Here is a 14,307-nt window from a genome sequence, read left to right as displayed (position 1 = left end):
CATACTCCTGGGCTACAACATCGGCCTGCTAGTTACCTAGAGCTACTTGGAACCCTACTAATTCCACGACTGGTCTATTGACGTCACCGCACGAAGAGGCAAAAACAGACTTACCCCCATCACGACGTCCCCCCCCCAAAGGCTAACTTTCTAGCCCCTGCTATCTGCTTGCTTGCTAACCCGGTCTGCTAACTGCTAAACGGCCGGGCTCTGGTCTGCTAACTGCTAGCTTGCCTGCCCGGTCTGCTAACTGCTAGCCCTTGCTAACTGCTTGCTTGCTAACCCGGTCTGCTAACTGCTAGCTTGTTTAGCTCCGGCCTACTAACTGTTAGCTTGCTAACTGTCTGAATCGCCATGTCCCCAGCCAGCCCAACCACTCACTGGACCCATATGTTCACTTGGCTACGCATGCCTCTCTCTAATATCAATATGCCTTGTCCATTACTGTCTTGGTTAGTGATTACTGTCTTATTTCACTGTAGAGCCTCTAGCCCTGCTCAATATGCCTTAACCAACCATGTTGTTCCACCTCCTACATATGCGATGACATCACCTGGTTTAAACATCTCTAGAGACTATATCTCTCTTTTCATTACTCAATGCCTAGGTTTACCTCCAATTTACTCACATCCTACCTTACCTTTGTCTGTACACTATGCCTTGAATCTATGCTATCGTGCCCAGAAACCTGCTCCTTTTACTCTCTGTTCTGAACGTGCAACAGACGGCCAATTCATATAGTCTTTAGCCGTACCCTTATCCTACTTCTCCTCTGGTGATGTGGAGGTTAATCCAGGTCCTGCAGTGCCTAGCTCCACTCCCACCCCCCAGGTGCTGTCATTTGTTGACTTCTGTAAAAGTAAAAGCCTTGGTTTCATGCATGTTAACATTAGAAACCTACTCCCTAAGTTTGTTTTACTCACTGCTTTAGCACACTCTGCCAACCCAGATGTCTTAGCCGTGTCTGAATCTTGGCTTAGGAAAACCACCAAAAACCCTGAAATCTCCATTGCTAACTATAACGTTTTCCGCCAAGATAGAACTGCCAAAGGGGGCGGTGTTGCAATCTACTGCAAAGATAGAAAGTAATACAGAACTCTGCAGGCCAAGTCTGTACCCAAACAATTTGAGCTTCTACTTCTAAAGATTCACCTTTCTAGAAAAAAGTCTCACTGTTGCCGCTTGCTATAGACCTCCCTCTGCCCCAAGCTGTGCCCTCTATACTATATGTGAACTGATTGCCCCCCATCTATCTTCTGAGCTCGTGCTACTAGGTGACCTAAACTGGGACATGCTTAACACCCCGGCCATCCTACAAACTAAGCTTGATGCCCTCAATCTCACACAAATGATCAATGAACCTACCAGGTACAACCCCAAATCAGTAAACACGGGCACCCTCATAGATGTCATCCTAACTAATTCGCCCTCCAAATACACCTCTGCTGTTTTCAATCAAGATCTCAGCAATCACTGCCTCATTGCCTGCATCCGTAATGGGTCTGCGACCAAACGACCACCCCTCATCACTGTCAAACGCTCCCTGAAACACTTCTGCGAGCAGGCCTTTCTAATCGACCTGGCCGGGGTATCCTGGAATGACATTGACCTCATCCCGTCAGTAGATGATGCCTGGCTATTCGTTAAAAGTGCCTTCCTCACCATCATAAATAAGCATGCCCCACTCAAAACATTTAGAACTAGGAATAGATATGGTCCTTGGTTCACGCCAGACCTGTCTGCCCTTGACCAGCACAAAAACATCCTGTGGCGTTCTGCATTAGCATCGAATAGCCCCCATGATATGCAACTTTTCAGGGAAGTTAGGAACAAATATACACAGGCAGTTAGAAAAGCTAAGGCAAGATTTTTCAAACAGAAATTTGCATCCTGTAGTACTAACTCAAAAAAGTTCTGGGACACTAAAGTCCATGGAGAATAAGAGCACCTCCTCTCCAGCTGCCCACTGCTCTGAGGCTAGGAAACATTGTCACCACTGATAAATCCACTATAATTGAGAATTTCAATAAGCATTTCTCTACGGCTGGCCATGCTTTCCACATAGCTACCCCTACCCCGGTCAACTGCCAGGCAACCTCCACAGCAACCCACCAAAGCCCCCACCATTTCTCCTTTACCCAAATCCAGATAGCCGATGTTCTGAAAGAGCTGCAAAATCTGGACCCCTACAAATCAGCCGGGCTAGACAATCTGGACCCTCTCTTTCTAAAAATTATCTGCCGAAATTGTTGCAACCCCTATTACTAGCCTGTTCAACCTCTCTTTCATATCGTCTGAGATTCCCAAAGATTGGAAAGCTGCCGCGGTCATCCCCCTCTTCAAAGGGGAACACACTCTTGACCCAAACTGCTACAGACCAATATCTATCCTACCCTGTCTTTCGAAGGTCTTCGAAAGCCAAGTTAAAACAGATTACTGATCATTTCGAATCCCACCATACCTTCTCCGCTATGCAATCTGGTTTCAGAGCTGGTCATGGGTGCACCTCAGCCACGCTCAAGGTTCTAAACGACATCATAACCGCCATCGAGAAGAGACATTACTGTGCAGCCGTATTCATCGACCTGGCCAAGGCTTTTGACTCTGTCAATCACTACATTCTTATTGGCAGACTCGACAGCCTTGGTTTCTCAAATGATTGCCTCGCCTGGTTTACCAACTACTTCTCTGATAGAGTTCAGTGTGTCAAATCGGAGGGCCTTTTGTCTGGACCTCTGACAGTCTCTATGGGTGTGCCACAGGGTTCAATTCTTGGGCCGACTCTCTTTTCTGTATACATCAATGATGTTGCTCTTGCTGCTGGTGATTCTCTGATCCACCTCTACGCAGACGACACCATTCTGTATACTTCTGGCCCCTCCTTGGACACTGTGTTAACTAACCTCCAGACGAGCTTCAATGCCATACAACTCTCCTTCCATGGCCTCCAACTGCTCTTAAATGCAAGTAAAACTAAATGCATGCATTTCAAATTGATCGCTGCCCGCACCTGCTCGCCCGTCACTACTCTGGACGGCTCTGACTTAGAATACGTGGACAACTACAAATACCTGGGTGTCTGGTTAGACTGTAAACTCTCCTTCCAGACTCACATTGCGCATCTCCAATCCAAAATGAAATCTAGAATCGGCTTCCTATATCGCAACAAAGCATCCTTCACTCATGCTGCCAAACATACCCTCGTAAAACTGACCATCCTACCAATCCTCGACTTCGGTGATGTCATCTATAAAATAGCCTCCAACACTCTACTCAACAAACTGGATGCAGTCTATCACAGTGCCACCCGTTTTGTCACCAAAGCCCCATACACTACCCACCATTGCGATCTGTATGCTCTCGTTGGTTGGCCCTCGCTTCATACTCATCGCCAAACCCACTACTGGCTACAGGTTATCTACAAGTCTCTGCTAGGTAAAGCCCCGCCTTAACTCACTGGTCACCATAGCAGCACCCACTCGTAGCACGCGCTCCAGCAGGTATATCTCACTGGTCACCCCCAAAGCCAATTCCTCTTTTGGTCGTCTTTCCTTCCAGTTCTCTGCTGCCCATGACTGGAACGAATTGCAAAAATCTCTGAAGCTGGAGACTCACATCTCCCTCACTAGCTTTAAACACCAGCTGTCAGAGCAGTTTACAGATCACTGCACCTGTACTTAGCCTATCTGTAAACAGCCCATCTATCTACCTACCTCATCCCCATACTGTGTTTATTTATTTTGCTCCTTTGTACCCCAGCATCTCTACCTGCACATTCATCTTCTGCCGATCTACCATTCCAGTGTTTAATTGCTATATTGTAATTACTTCGCCACCATGGCCTATTTATTTCCTTAACTTACCTCATTTGCACTCACTGTATAGACTTTTTGTTTTCTTTTGTTCTACTGTATTATTGACTGTATGTTTTGTTTATTCCATGTGTAACTCTGTTGTTGTATGTGTTGAATTGCTACGCTTCATCTTGGCCAGGTCGCAGTTACGAATGAGAACTTGTTCTCAACTAGCCTACCTGGTTAAATAAAGGTAAAATAAAATAAATAAATGGAGTCTGAGGCACAGCCGTATCCTGAAGTTCACCTTACATAACTACCATAGATTGGGGTGGCAGGTAGCCTAGTGGTTAGAGCAGTGGGCCAATAACTGAAAGGTTGCTGGGCACACAGTGGTTGAATCAACGTTGTTTCCACGTCATTTCAATGAAATTAGGCTGAACCAACGTGGAATAGACATTGAACTGACATCTGTGCCCAGTGGGCTGTGACTTCTGAGAGAGGATGAGGTTATTCTCCGCTCCTCCTTACAGCAGGAAGTGTTACTCTACCTGGTGGCATACAGTTTTCAGACATAGACTCTATATTGAGGAAGTAGGGAGGAGATAAGATTTTCTGAGGATTTAAAAAATGACAAAGTTCACAATTATTATTCGAGTAGTAGAGAAGTTGGAATGTTTTATTAAAAGTACCAAAATCCTTATATTAGTTATATTACAACGTGTAAATGTAAACCACGAGAACTTTGCATTGTACACACTGCAAAACACAATAATCATAGATGGCGCCGACAGACATGGCAGCTCTGCTTCTAGCGCCAAAGCAATTTCGCAGTATTTTGATTTGTGTGTTATTTCTTTCATAAAAAAAAAAAAACTTCCAAAAATAGAAGCATTTCGCTACACCTGCAATAACATCTGCTAAATATGTGTATGTGACCAATAACATTTGATTTGATTTATACAGAAGGTAACGTTTCACAGTTCCAATATTAGTGAATAAAGGTTGACTGCCACCTAGTGGTCAAAGACAAGCTATGCCAAAAGACAGAGGACACTCTCCATTTTGCCTGTAATCAATATGGTAAAAGTTCTTAATGCTATACAGACAAAATAAAAATTACTGATGTAAGAATTCACAGTACAGTTAAATAAGATTTTCGCTTAAGCATACAGGCTGTGGAAAAATGAGTCAACAACATTAAGTTCCAACTGTCATATTTACAAGTGTGATACCCCCATTGTTATCTTTGGCAGTGTTCTTTTTGTCCTTAAGAATCTTGGACATGAGCTTCTCATAGAACCATTGAATATCCTGTGTGTCCTCCGGCCACTGCAGGTACTCCCTCTTCTGGGCAAAGGTCCTAATGCCTTCATGTTTCATCAGTCTGTAATGGGGGACATTCCCCACGACCACCATGATGAGAACATCTCTGAGCTCCTCCAGCATCCTGCTCTGAGCCAGGGTAAAGGCCTCCAGGCACCAGCCGTCCTTGAGGAACTCTTTAGAGACGATACAAACGGTCTTCCTGCTCCCCCATATGGCGTCCCTGATATTGAACAGGTGATCTTCACCTGGGATGAAGTCTCTGACCTCGAAGCAGCAGCGGAGGACGTTTCGCTCCGCGAACTGAGAGTCTAGTCTGTTCAACAGGGCGGTTTCTACCCACTTGTAGTCGTTGTTGCTGAAGCATAAGTAAGCGTCGTACCGAGGCCCATCAGCAGAAGGATCCCTCCTAGGGCCCTCAAGGATCCTGGCGGTCAACTTTTTATAAACTTTGAAGAGGAATCCACGGAGACGAGCAAAAACGATTGATCCGACCATGATCAGGATGATGAGCGCTGTGCAGCCGATGAAGAGCGAGAGCCTCAGCTCCTGAACCAGCCTCTCGTCATCCTCCTCACACGATATGACTGAGCTGTAATTCAACAGGCTGATGCCATGGAGATCTGAAGGAAATTCACAGCTGAATTCATTCACGCCAGGGTCAGGAAAAGTCACGTTAGTCCCTTTCAGCCACGTCAGAAAGTCCTCCAGACCGCAGTCACAGTGGAATTGATTCCTATACAGGTTGATCCAGCTGAGAGAATGGAAAGCTTCTGGGTCAGGAGAGGCCAGGAAATTGTAAGAGAGATCAACTGTTTTGAGACTCTCTGGAAAAATGTCTTGTTTGAGGTATGTGAGTGAGTTGAAGTGAAGATCCATCTCTTCCAGAGAGATGAGGCCTTTAAATATACCATCTGGGAGAGCCTGCAGGGAGTTAAAGCTTAAATCCAGACTTAAAAGCTTGCCAAGATGTTGAAATACATGCATACACTCTCCCCGTGCCCATATCATCTGCAAGGCGATGTTCCTTAGCTCAAGCAGCTTCAGAGAGTTCACAGCTGGCACTGAAATATTATTGTTAATGGTGCACCACTTTATGAAGTTGTTACCATACCAGAGAAACTCTATGTGCATTAATTTAGCTAAAACTGTGTATACATCCTCTAAATTAGTTAACCTGTTGTTTTGAACATTAAGTATGATCGTATTAGGAGCAAAGACAGAGAGGCCCTCTAAGGATGTAATCTTATTATCAGCCAAACGAAGAAGTTGGATGTTTGGTAGGGGTGCAAGAGAACCATATGTACCTAGTCCCCGAATAGAGTTTCCTGTAAGATCCAGAACTTGTAGGTTTGGAAGTCCTTTAAATGCCTGATATCCCAATGCACCAATATGGTTGTAAGATAAATCTAGTTCTAAAATACTGGGTAGATTGTCAAACGTGTAAGAATAGATTTCCCCTATAAGATTGTGTGACAGGTTGAGCCTTTGTACATTTTGAAGACCAAAAAACGCCTCCCTGTCAATCTGGTTAATTTTGTTTTGGGCTATTGTTATGTCCTCTACTTCTCTCAGCGGACTGAATACTGCATATTGCAATGTAAATATAAAGCATTTGGACAAATCTAGAATCTTGACACTACTATTCTTGAGGCCCTCAAATGTTTGCCTGTCTGGGTCTTTCACATTGCTGAAACCAAATGATTTCCCCATGGTGCTGTGTTCCAGAATAAGATGGTGGATTTTGGTCCCTTGGATTGCATTGAAAAACAGTTTTGCCTTGTCCACATCGAATCCATTGGAAGATAAGTCAAGTGTCTCCATGGACATGTTCTGAAAAGGATTTCCACATCGTTTCCAGTCAAAGCCATACTGAGTCATGCTATATAGATAGAGGCTGTTCAACTTGAGGATCCGAAAGTGTTTGCCTTGAAAGCCAAGCAAATCTTCCTCACATATGCTTTCCATCCGGTTTAGGGAAACGTTTAGCTCTTGGAAATCGGTCATGTTCACAAAGAATAGAGCAGGTTGGATTCTTTTCACCTGGTTACCATACAGATCTAGTGTTTCCAAGGAAACCAAGGGCTTGAGATAGTCACCCTGTAAAATAGATTCAGTCAGGTCACACCTATACAGAGAGAGAGCTCTCAGGTTGGACAGTCCCACAAACGCATCTGGCTCAATTTGTAAACCTGTGTTATACCCTAAATAAAGCACTGCCAAGTTTTCCAGCCTTTGAAAGGTGTTAGTTCTTATAATAAGCCCATTCACTTGTTGCCAACTGAGGTCCAGTTCCTTTAACCCTTCAAGCCCAGAGAAGGATGTCTCATTGATCTCACTGATGTAATTATCTCTCATATACAAAATGGTAATGTATGGAGGCAGCGCAGGGACCTGATATAGAGACTGGCTGGTGCAAGCTGCTATAGAGCCATATATTGGGCATTTTGGGGTGCATTTCACCACCTGCAGGTATTCTCCAAAGATAGCCAGCAGTATAAGGTTCCTCATCATCCCCCTGGCAAAAAGTAGAAAATAATGCAAATTATTTAAAAGGATTGCTATTCCATCACAGGGCTACAGTACATCAATTAATTGGATGTACAGTAAGAGTCAAAAGTTTGGACACACCTACTCATTCAAGGGTTTTTTCTTTATGTTTACTATTTTATACATTGTAGAATAATAGTGAAGACATCAAAACTATGAAATAACACACATGGAATCATGTAAACTCAGCAAAGAAAAGAAACGGCCCTTTTTCAGGACCGTCTTTCAAAGACAATTCGTAAAAATCCAAATTAACTTCACAGATCTTCATTGCAAAGGGTTTAAACACTGTTCCCATGCTTGTTTAATGAACCATAAACAATTAATGAACATGCACCTGTGGAAGGGTTGTTAAGACACTTAGAAGCTTACAGACGGTAGGAAACGAAGGTCACAATTATGAAAACTTAGGACACTAAAGAGGCCTTTCTACTGACTCTGAAAGACACCAAAAGAAAGATGCCCAGGGTCCCTGGTCATCTGCGTGAACGCGCCTTAGGCATGCTGTAAGGAGGCATGAGGACTGCAGATGTGGCCAGGGCAATACATTGCAATGTCCGTACTGTGAGACGCCTAAGACAGCGCTACAGGGAGACAGGACGGACAGCTGATCGTCCTCGCAGTGGCAGACAACATATAACAACACCTGCACAGGATCGGTACATCCGAACATCACACCTTGCGAGACAGGTACAGGATGGCAACAACTGTCCTAGTTTCACCAGGTATGCACAATCCCTCCATCAGTGCTCAGACTGTCCGCAATAGGCTGAGAGAGGCTGGACTGAGGGCTTGTAGGCCTGTTGTAATGCAGGTCCTCACCAGACATCACCAGCAACAATGTCACCTATGGGCACAAATCCACCATCGCTGGACCAGACAGGACTGGCAAAAAGTGCTCTTCACTGACGAGTCGCGGTTTTGTCTCACCGGGGGTGATGGTCGGATTTGCGTTTATCGTCGAAGGAATGAGCGTTACACTGAAGTCTGTACTCTGGAGCGGGATCAATTTGGAGGTGGAGGGTCCGTCATGGTCTGGGGCGGTGTGTCACAGCATCATTGGACTGAGCGTGTTGTCATTGCCGACAATCTCAACGCTGTGCGTTACAGGGAAGACATCCTCCTCCCTCATGTTGTACCCTTCCTGCAGGCTCATCCTGATATGACCCTCCAGCATGACAATGCCATCAGCCATACTGCTCGTTCTGTGAGTGTCAATGTTCTGCCATGGCCAGCGAAGAGCTCAGATCTCAATCCCATTGAGCACATCTGGGACCTTTTGGATCGGAGGGTGAGGGCTAGGGCCATTCCCCCCAGAAATGTCCGGGAACTTGCAGGTGCCTTGGTGGAACAGTGGGGTAACATCTCACAGCAATAACTGGCAAATCTTGTGCAGTCCATGAGGAGGAGATGCACTGCAGTACTTAACGCAGCTGGTGGCCACACTGACTGCTACTTTTGATTTTGACCCTCCCTTTGTTCAGGGACACATTATTCAATTTCTGCTAGTCACATGTCTGTGGAACTTGTTCAGTTTACGTCTCAGTTGTTGAATCTTGTTATGTTCATACAAATATTTACACGTTAAGTTTGCTGAAAGTAAACGCAGTTGACAGTGAGAGGACATTTCTTTTTTTGCTGAGTTTACAGTATTACAGTAATCAATAAAGTGTTCAACAAATCAAAATATATTTTATATTCTTCAAAGTAGCCACCCTTTGCCTTGATGACAGCTTTGTACACCTTAGGCATTCTCTCAACCAGCTTCAGCTGGAGTGCCTTTCCAACAGTCTGGAAGTAGTTCCCACATATGCTGAGCACTAGTTGGCTGCTTTTCCTTCACTCTGCAATCCAACTCATCCCAAACCATCTCAAATGGGTTGTGGTTGGGTGATTGTGGTGGCCAGGTCATCTGATGCAGCACCATCACTCTCCTTCTTGGTCAAATAGCCCTTACACAGCCTGGAGGTGTGTTTTGTGTCATTGTCCTGTTGAAATACAAATTATAGTTCCACTAAGCGCAAACCAGATGGGATGGCGTATCGGTTAATTGTGCCTTGAATTCTAAATAAATCACAGACAGTGTCACCAAGCAAAGCACCCCCACCTCCTCTTCCATGCTTCAAGGTGGGAAATACACGTAGAGCTCATCCATTCACCTACTCTGCCTCTCACAAAGATACGGCGGTTGGATTCAAAAATCTCAAATTTGGACTCATCAGACCAAAGGACAGATTTCAACGGTCTAATGTCCATTGCTTGTGCTTCTTGGCCCAAACAGCTTTCTTCTTATTATTGGTGTCCTTTAGTAGTGGTTTCTTTGCAGCAATTCAAACATGAAGGCCGACTTCACACAGTCTCCTCTGAACAGTTTATGTTGAAACGTGTCTGTTACTTGAAGTCTGTGAAGCATTTATTTGGACTGAATCCAGCCAACATGTCAGATTTCAAAAAGGCTTTTCGGCGAAAGCATAAGAAGCTATTATCTGATGATAGCACAACAGTCATCCTGGTCCCGTTGCAGAAAAACAGCCCCAAAGCATGATGTTTCCGCCCCCATGCTTCACAGTAGGTATGGTGTTCTTTGGATGCAACTCAGCATTCTTTGTCCTCCAAACACAACGAGTTGAGTTTTTACCAAAAAGTTTTATTTTGGTTTCATCTGAACATATGCCATTCTCCCAATCTTCTTCTGGATCATCCAAATGCTCTCTAGCAAACTTCAGACGGGCCTGGACATGTACTGGCTTAAACAGGGAGACACGTCTGGCACTGCAGGATTTGAGTCCCTGGCGGCGTAGTGTGTTACTGATGGTAGGCTTTGTTACTTTGGTCCCAGCTCTCTGCAGGTCATTCACTAGGTCCCCCCGTGTGGTTCTAGGATTTTTGCTCACCGTTCTTGTGATCATTTTGACCCCACGGGGTGAGATCTCCCCAGATCGAGGGAGATTATCAGTGGTCTTGTATGTCTTCCATTTCCTAATAATTGCTCCCACAGTTGATTTCTTCAAACCAAGCTGCTTACCTATTGCAGATTCAGTCTTCCCAGCCTGGTGCAGGTCTACAATTTTGTTTCTGGTGTCCTTTGACAGCTCTTTGGTCTTGGCCATAGTGGAGTTTGGAGTGTGACTGTTTGAGGTTGTGGACAGGTGTCTTTTATACTGATAACAAGTTCAAACAGGTGCCATTAATACAGGTAATGAGTGGAGGACAGAGGAGCCTCTTAAATAAATTCATAAAAAATCCTACAATGTGATTTTCTGGATTTTTTCCCTCATTTTGTCTGTCATAGTTGAAGTGTACCTATGATGAAAATTACAGGCCTCTCATCTTTTTAAGTGGGAGAACTTGCACAATTGGTTGCTGACTAAATACTTTTTTGCCCCACTGTATTTCAACCCTGCAGGAACCACACAAAACGCAGAAATAAAATATAAATCATGCCTTACCTTTGACGAGCTTCTTTTGTTGGCACTCCAATATGTCCCATAAACATCACAAATGGTCCTTTTGTTCGATTAATTTTGTCGATATATATCCAAAATGTCAATTTATTTGGCGCATTTGATCCAGAAAAAAACAGCTTCCAAAATATCTCAAAAGTTACCTGTAAACTTTTCCAAAACATTTCAAACTACTTTGTAATACAACTTTAGGTATTTTTAAACGTTAATAATCGATCAAATTGTAGACGGGACAATCTGTGTTCAATACAGGAAGACAACAAACTCACCCTACTTTTCCAGTCATGCGCCTTCTCAAAAACTACACTTCAAATGACACAAATTCAAGATGTCTGTACTTCTTCATTGCACAAAGGAATAACCTCAACCAATTTCCAAAGACTGGTGACATTCAGTGGAAGCGGTAGGAACTGGAAACAAGTGCCGTGGTAATCTTGTTTCCCAATGAAAACTCATTGAATAGACAGTGACCTCAACAACAACTAAAATTCTGAATGGTTAGTCCTCTGGGTTTTGCCTGCTACATAAGTTCTGTTATACTCACAGACATGATTCAAACAGTTTTAGAAACTAAAACTAGTTAGAATATTTTCTATCCAAATCTACTAATAATATGCATATCTTATATTCTTGGCATGAGTAGCAGGAAGTTGATATTGGGCATGCTATTTATCCAAAAGTGAAAATGCTGCCCCCTATCCCAAAGAGGTTTTAACAAGGCACACCTTGTACACCACTTCCAGGTGACTACCTCATGAAGCTGGTTGAGAGAATGCCAAGAGTGTGCAAAGCTGTCAAAGGCAAAGGGTGGCTACTTTGGAAAATCTCAAATATATTTGTATTTGTTTAACACTTTTTTGGTTACTACATGACTCCATATGTGTTATTTCATAGTTTTTATGTCTTCACTATTATTTCACAATGAAGAAAATAGTTTTAAAAAATAAATACAAAATTCCCGGGAATGAGTATGTGTGTCCAAACTTTTGTCTGGTACTATATCTCTCAGACTTGGAGTATCCCCTTCAGGTGAGACATCCCTTGGCTATAGAGAATGCACATTTATCTATCTGTTTGCACTGAAAGGTCCATAGTCCATTGGTTCTGTCCCAACCTGATAATGAAAATCCCATATTTGTGTGCTGAGTACACAGCCTTACTCTGTAGTCACAATGCTCACATAGGGCTGTTTGTATTATATGAATGAATCACTTCTATCCTGTACACCAATCCCACTGTGCTGGTTGAATCAATAAACGTTGTTTCCATGTAATTTCAACCAAAAGAATCAATGTGATGACATTGCATCTACTTGGAAAACTGATTGGATTTGCGAAAAGCCATCAATATAAGAGCATTTTATATTTTTCACTCAACTTAACCTAATTCCAATGACATGGTGATATTTTTTGTTGATTTCACATTGAATTCACATTAGGTGACAACTCAACCAAATGTAAAGGAAAAATAGACGTTGAACTGATGTCTGTACCCAGTGAGATGAGAGCATTGGGCAATTTAATTAGGGCCTCAATTTTTCTGATGTGGCAGAACTCTTATCATGTAAGCAGAAAGGTGTATCCTGACACTTTTTCGGTAAACAGCTGAGCAGTGGTGTAAAGTACTTACGTTTCTGGGGGTATCTGTGATTTACTTTACTATTTTTATAGTAAAGTATATCAAATTAAATAATGTACTTTTTACTCCATACATATTCCCTGTCACCCAAAAGTACTTGTTACATTTTGCCAGGAAAATGGTCCAATTCACACACTTATCAAGAGAACATCACTGGTCCTCCCTACTGCCTCGGATCTGGCGGACTCACTAAGCACATACTTCATTTGTAAATGATGTCTGAGTGTTGGAGTGTGCCCCTGGCTATCTGTCAATTTAAATAAACAAAACAATTGTGGCGTCTGGTTTTATATATACTTTTACTTTTGATACTTAATAAGTATAACTAAAACCAAATACTTTTAGACTTCTACTTAAGTAATATTTTACTGGGTGACTCAGTTTTACTTTAGTCATTTTATATTAACGTATCTTTACTTTTACTCAAGTATGACAATTGAGTACTTCTTCCACTACTGCAGCTGAGTGATGGGGCTCGAAAACTGTAACCACTGATGGAACAAGGACTGACCATCCAATGGAACAAGGACTGACCATCTGAGAGTTTTGAAGCTCTACAGTTTTACTTTACAATTACAGTGTTTGCAAACAATTGAGTTAAACAAGCTTACATGTTGGGTTATGATGTGGTTAGTTAGACATAAGCTCGTGAGGCATGTATTCATTATATTTTTCAAGAATCAGAAAATGGATGTAGGCCTACCAATCCCAGATTACCCCTTTAAATGTACTTCTCTAGAGGCTGCAATTCTGGAACATTTTATAAAGTTGCCATCCAAAGAACTGTGTGACGTGTTAATTGACTCCAAGATGACAGCAATTGTTCATGTCTGGTGCTTCAATGCGTATTGGTGTCTGCATTGTAACCATTCACGTCTATAATTTGGGTACCAGTCTTTTTAGCTAACATTCCACAATTGACACTTGTGTTGGCACAGGAGTAGTAAGGATTGGAATGTTTACTAAAAAGACTGGTAATAGCTGAACTGAGACGGCAACCAGGCTACCATTTTTATTCTTCTGATATATCAACTATTGGCCGACACAATAATGCAATTATTATAGTAGGCCTAAACAGTAAGTTAAAGGTAAAAGTTGTGTTACCTGAAGTCATGCGCGCGCTGATAACCGAAATATGCGTCGAGCTGGTGAGTATGTTTATGGGATAGGTTACACCCCTCTCAGATAAGTCAGGCACTGAGCGAGTCGGTTATCATGGCCCGGTGCCCCGTGTAGGGGGAGATTTTATTTTACGACTAATGGAACGAATCCCCCTACTGTTTTTCATAAATTCCTCCCCAGAAACGGGGAGGATCTAACTGCAGACATCATCTCTCAGGCCCCCCGCTATACTGCCACCTACTGGTGGGAATAGTTTATAGACATCATCTCTTAGGCCCATAATCTCTCAGGCCCCTCTCCAATGCCACAGGGGCCTCATTTATAAACGTTGTTTATGCACAAAATCTGCCCCCAAAACACGCGTGGGCCAGTTTCACGCAAAAGTGGGAGTCTATTTCCTATGATGTATTTCA

At 43.1% G+C, this 14,307-nt stretch overlaps 1 protein-coding gene across 1 annotated transcript; it reads right to left on the bottom strand.

The window, feature by feature from the left end:
* Positions 1-4,449: 4,449 nt before the first annotated feature.
* On the bottom strand, positions 4,450-14,069 carry LOC139415195 (toll-like receptor 5). Its single transcript, XM_071163095.1, has 2 exons — positions 13,877-14,069; positions 4,450-7,638 (listed from the first exon to the last, which is right to left on the bottom strand). The coding sequence occupies exon 2, from the start codon at positions 7,632-7,634 to the stop codon at positions 4,995-4,997; it is 2,640 nt and encodes an 879-aa protein (XP_071019196.1). The 5' UTR covers positions 7,635-7,638; positions 13,877-14,069; the 3' UTR covers positions 4,450-4,994.
* Positions 14,070-14,307: the final 238 nt, after the last annotated feature.

The sequence above is a fragment of the Oncorhynchus clarkii genome, chromosome 8, assembly GCF_045791955.1.
Source record: "Oncorhynchus clarkii lewisi isolate Uvic-CL-2024 chromosome 8, UVic_Ocla_1.0, whole genome shotgun sequence".
NCBI classification, from domain to species: Eukaryota; Metazoa; Chordata; class Actinopteri; order Salmoniformes; family Salmonidae; genus Oncorhynchus; species Oncorhynchus clarkii.
This window is presented reverse-complemented; position numbering and strand designations above follow the sequence as displayed.